Source organism: Homarus americanus, unplaced genomic scaffold, assembly GCF_018991925.1.
Source record: "Homarus americanus isolate GMGI-L3 unplaced genomic scaffold, GMGI_Hamer_2.0 scaffold54039, whole genome shotgun sequence".
NCBI lineage: Eukaryota > Metazoa > Arthropoda > Malacostraca > Decapoda > Nephropidae > Homarus > Homarus americanus.
This window is the reverse complement of record NW_024743687.1, coordinates 15,647-20,809: the sequence shown is the minus strand read 5'-3', so window position 1 is coordinate 20,809 and position 5,163 is coordinate 15,647. Positions and strand designations below refer to the sequence as shown.

The 5,163-nt window shown below is 52.5% G+C and overlaps 1 protein-coding gene across 1 annotated transcript; it reads right to left on the bottom strand.

Moving 5' to 3' along the window:
- Nucleotides 1–3,064: 3,064 nt before the first annotated feature.
- On the bottom strand, nt 3,065–4,807 carry LOC121877220 (soluble scavenger receptor cysteine-rich domain-containing protein SSC5D-like). Its single transcript, XM_042382833.1, has 2 exons — nt 4,562–4,807; nt 3,065–4,210 (listed from the first exon to the last, which is right to left on the bottom strand). Exons 1-2 carry the CDS (start codon nt 4,805–4,807, stop codon nt 3,065–3,067), a joined length of 1,392 nt encoding a protein of 463 aa, XP_042238767.1.
- Between the last annotated feature and the right edge of the window lie 356 nt (nt 4,808–5,163).

Here is a 5,163-nt window from a genome sequence, read left to right as displayed (position 1 = left end):
TCAGTAGCTGATTTCAGTTACATGTGCTCCTCACACCTCCTCCCCCTCACTCCTCACCCCTCCTCCCCTCCTCTGACTACTGCATTATTTTAGATGGTGCTTATGGCAGATGAAGATCAACCATGCGATCAATTTAGCTTTTTATGTCTGGGTAATGTGTGGCCATGGTGAGGGTTGGTTAGTGGCCATGGTGAGGGTTGGTTGCTATGGTGAGGTTGGTGGCGGTGAGGTTGGTTGTGGCCATGGTGAGGTTGGTAGTGGGCCATGATGAGGGTTGGTGAGTGGCCATGATGAGGGTTGGTAGTGGCTATGATGGTAGTGGCTATGGTGAGGGTTGGTAGTGGCCATGATGGTAGTGGGCTTGTGGGGAGTTGGTAGTGCCATGATGGTAGTAGCCTGGTGAGGATCAGTAGTGGCCATGATGGTAGTAGCCATGGTAGTTGGTAGTGGCCATGGTGAGGTTGGTAGTGGCCATGATGAGGGTTGGTAGTAGCCATGATGAGGGGTTATTTGCAGTAATATGATAGTAGTATGGTAGGGGTTGGTGAGTGGCCATGGTGAGGGTTGGTAGTAGCCATGGTGAGGGTTGGTAGTGGCCATGATGAGGGTTGGTAGTGGCCATGATGAGGGTTAGTAGTAGCCATGATGGTAGTGGCCATGGTGAGGGTTGGTAGTGGCTGATGGTAGTAGCCATGGTGAGAGGTTGGTAGTGGCCATGATGAGGTTGTTAGTGCATAGTGAGGGTTGGTGGTAGCCATGATGAGGGTTTGGTGGAGGTGAGGAGGATGGGGAGTGACAGTGAGGGATCAGTGGTGGGTGTAAGTAGGATTAGAGTTGCAGGATAAGTATGAGTGTTAATAGGATGAGTATAAGTGTGGAGTCTCCACCCTCACTCGTGTGTAGCTGGTGATGATCATGTGTGTGTATGTATGTATGTATGTATGTATGTGTGTGTGTTTCAGTAGGCTTGAGTATGTGTAGATCTGTGTGTGTGTGTGTTTGTGTAGACCCATGCGTTTGTGTAGACTGTAGACCTTTAAGTGTTTGTTTTTGTGTATATAGGGCCCAAGTGTGTGTGTGTCCGTCTCTGAAACAATTAATGAGGGTTAGGTTAGGTTAGGTTGGCATGGGGTGGTTAATTTTCAGGTGAATTAGCTGAGGCTGAACAGCAAGAGTAGGCTAAACCAGAAAGAGGAATGGCGGGAGAGGAGAGGGAGGAAGGAATGAGGGTTGAGGTGGCTACTGGGTGAATGCGGCCACAAGCAAAAACTTGACTCATTTGTTCGAGGTGTGGATCAAAACCCCTCTCCTCCTCCTTCCTCACCCCAACATCTCTGGGATCTCAGCCGTTTTTGGTAGTGTGTGTGTGTGTGTGTGTGTGTGTGTGTGTGTGTGTGTGTGTGTGTGTGTGTGTGTGTGTGTGTGTGTGTGTGTGTGTGTGTGTGTGTGTGTGTGTGTGTGTGTGTGTGTGTGTGTGAGAATTCAGACCCGCGGGACCTCTATTCTCAGGGGAAGAGGTCTTAGGATGCCACCCACCATCCGTCCGTCCGTCTGTCTGTTTCTTCCGCCCCTTGTGTGCGTCTATGCGTCTGTCAGTCTTTCAATTGTCTTGTTAATGAACAAATTATATGAAAAAATTGGAGCATAGTTTGATAGCTGAGTGTGTGTGTGTGTGTGTGTGTGTGTGTGTGTGTGTGTGTGTGTGTGTGTGTTGCTTCACTTGGGGGGGGGTTGAGTTCAAGATTTGTTTTCTTTCTGTTGAAGTGAGTTATTTGGTTCACTTGCAGGTAGGAGAGGAGTGGTGGGTGGGTGGGGGGGAATTTATCTGTTTTGTCATCTTGGGTCACCTGTCATGGCCGGTGGGGGAGGGGGGGGTGTTGAGGCCTTGATTAGTGAGTTTTGAGTGTGTCTTCATGGTGGGAGGAGGAGGAGGAGGAGGAGGAGGGGAGGAGGAGGAGGAGGGAGGGGGGAGATTAAGCTACTAAGCAACCTGATGTTTGAATTTGATGTTTGTTGATTCTTTCACTGGGTGTGTGTGTGTGTGTGTGTGTGTGTGTGTGTGTGTGTGTGTGTGTGTGTGTGTGTGTGTGTGTGTGTGTGTGTGTGTGTGTGTAACCAAACATACCTACCTTGGACAATAATATCAATGGATCTTAACCTGGGTGTGTGTTGTTGTTGTTTTTATAGGTATGGCAAACAGGACCTAATGCGTGTTAGTAATCTGGTACACAGTTAAGGCTCCTTGAAGGGGGAGGGTGGTGGGGGGGCGTGGTGGGGGCGTGGTGGGGGTTGGGTGGGTTGGTGTTTGGTAGGGAGGGGTTGAACCACCTATACTACCATCCTGCCAACTGCAGTCCTTTGTTCAACCACACAATTGGCAATGAAGAGCATCGTTACCTTTGTGTGTGGGGCAGGGGAGGAGTATGTGTATATAGAGGTGGGGAATGTATATGGAGAGAGGGGGGGAAAAGGAGGTTAGTGGAAAGGAGAAATGTGGTGAGGTGGAGGAGGGAAGGTAGGGAGGGAGGTAGGGAAAGATGGGGGGAGGGTGGGGAGAAAGGAAGATAGGAGGAGGTGGGGAGAGGGAGAAAGATAGAGGGAGGGTGGGAGGAGAAGATGGGGAGGGAGGTGGGGGAGAGGGGAAGATAGAGAGGAAGGGTGGGGAGGGAGGGAAGATAGGGAGGGGAGGTGGGGAGAGGAGGAGATGGGGAGGAGGGTGGGGGAGAGGAAGATGGGGGAGGGGGGAGGGTGGGGAGAGGAAGATGGGGAGGGAGGTGGGGAGAGGGGAAGATGGGGAGTGTATAGGCAAGGGAGAAAGAACAACCTCCATCTGCACTAGAGAAAGGGAGAGGGAGGGAGAAACCAGGGAGAGATCAAGGGAAGGGGAGTGATCATGGGAGTGTGGGTGCCAATGTGGTGCAAATTGGTCCTCAGGGGCCTGTGTGCCATTACCACAGCTGTTCACCCAAGTAGATGTTTGTTTTAGTCAGATGGACTAATCTCTGGCTCCTGTAGGTGCCACTATAACCTGAGACGTCTGGAACAAGACCTCTCGGGGAACACTTCATCTGCAGGCTGTGGCGTGGTGCTGTGGCGGGTTCTGTGGGTGCTGTGTCGTGACTGCTGTGGCAGGGTTCTGTGTCGTGGTGCTGTGGGTTCTGTCAGTGCTGTGGCGGGTTCTGTGTCGTGGTGCTGTGGCGGGGTTCTGTGTCGTGGTGCTGTGGCAGGGGTTCTGTCGTGGTGCTGTGGCGGGGTTTTCTGTGTCGTGGTGCTGTGGCGGGTTCTGTGTCGGGTTTTGTCGTGGTGCTGTGTCGTGGTTCTGTGTCGTGGTGCTGTGTCGTAGTTCTGTGTCGTGGTGCTGTGGCGGGGTTCTGTCGTGGTGCTGTGTCGTGGTTCTGTGTCGTGGTGCTGTGTCGTAGTTCTGTGTCGTGGTGCTGTGGCGGGGTTCTGTGTCGTGCTGCTGTGGCGGGGTTCCTGTGTCGTGGTGCTGTGTCGTAGTTCTGTGTCGTGGTGCTGTGGCGGGGTTCTGTGTCGTGGTGCTGTGGCGGGGTTCTGTGTCGTGGTGCTGTGTCAGGTGTTCTGTGTCGTGTGTGCTGGGGCGGGGTTCTCTGTCGTGGTGCTGTGGCGGGGTTCTGTGTCGTGGTGCTGGCGGGGTTCTGTGTCGTGGTGCTGTGGCGGGGTTCTGTCGTGGTGCTGTGGCGGGTTCTGTGTCGTGGTGCTGTGGCGGGGTTCTGTGTCGTGCTGCTGTGGCGGGGTTCTGTGTCGTGGTGCTGTGGCGGGGTTCTGTGTCGTGGTGCTGTGTCGTAGTTCTGTGTCGTGGTGCTGTGGCGGGTTCTGTGTCGTGGTGCTGTGGCGGGTTCTGTCGTGGTGCTGTGGCGGGTTCTGTGTCGTGTGTGCTGTGGCGGGGTTCTGTGTCGTGCTGCTGTGGCGGGGTTCTGTGTCGTGGTGCTGTGGGGTTCTGTGTCGTGGTGCTGTGTCGGGGGTTCTGTGTCGTGCTGCTGTGGCGGGTTCTGTGTCGTGCTGCTGTGGCGGGGTTCTGTGTCGTGGTGCTGTGTGAGGTTCTGTGTCGTAGTGATGTCGGGTTCTGTGTCGTGGTGCTGTGGCGGGGTTCTGTGTCGTGGTGCTGTGGCGGGGTTCTGTGTCGTGGTGCTGTGGCGGGGTTCTGTGTCGTGGTTGTTGTAGTTCTGTGTCGTGGTGCTGTGTCGTGGTTCTGTGTCGTGGTGCTGTGTCGTGGTGCTGTGTCAGTTCTGTGTCTCTCTCGTCATGCCTGGATAAATCGCCGGGTTTTCTCTCAGGGGATGAGAAGAGAAGTCTCTTGAGCGTGACGACTCTTCAGAATTCCTCTCTGGTGGTGTTGGGAGAAAGTTTATACAGTGTACATATATGGGTTTGGCTGCCACAAAGGACCACCACCAGCAGGTGATTAGTGTTAAGGTCACCCACACTGAAAATAATAAACAACTGGTTCTGGACGGATCACCTGTTGATTAAACATCACAGTTTATATCACCCAAGATTAAGAGACCAAAGAGAGACCATCTTGATGTGGTTCTCTTGAGACCATCAGAGACCACATAAGGTGACACAGACCATCTAGACCACATAAGAGTGACATAGACCATCCAGAGACCACATAAGGGTGACATAGACCATCCAGAGACCACATAAAGAGTGACATAGACCATCTAGAGACCACATAAAAGTGACATAGACCATCCAGAGACCACATAAGAGTGACATAGACCATCCAGAGACCACATAAGGTGACATAGACCATCCAGAGACCACAAAGAGTGACATAGACCATCTAGAGACCACATAAGAGTGACATAGACCATCCAGAGACCACATAAGGTGACATAGACCATCCAGAGAGACCACATAAGGTGGCTGGACCATCCAGTATAAGGTGACATAGACCATCCAGAGACCACATAAGAGTGACATAGACCATCAGGTACAGGTGACCGATATCCAGAGACCACATAAGGTGACATAGACCATTACAGAGACCACATAAAGGTAGACCATCCAGAGACCATGAGTGACATATCCCAGAGACCACATAGGTGACAAGACCATCAGAGACATGGTGACATAGACCATCCAGGACCATAAGGTGACATAGACCATCCAGAGACCACATAAGAGTGACATAGACCA

What these genes read in the sequence shown, in the direction of transcription:
- LOC121877220 (XM_042382833.1), bottom strand. Translation starts at nt 4,807, where the DNA reads ATGGTCTATGTCACTCTTTGTGGTCTCTGGATGGTCTATGTCACCTTA. An exon ending in ACCTTATGTGGTCTCTGATG is followed by an intron (nt 4,211 to 4,561) that starts GTCTCAAGAGAA and finishes ACCACGACACAG; the next exon opens with AACCACGACACAGCACCACG.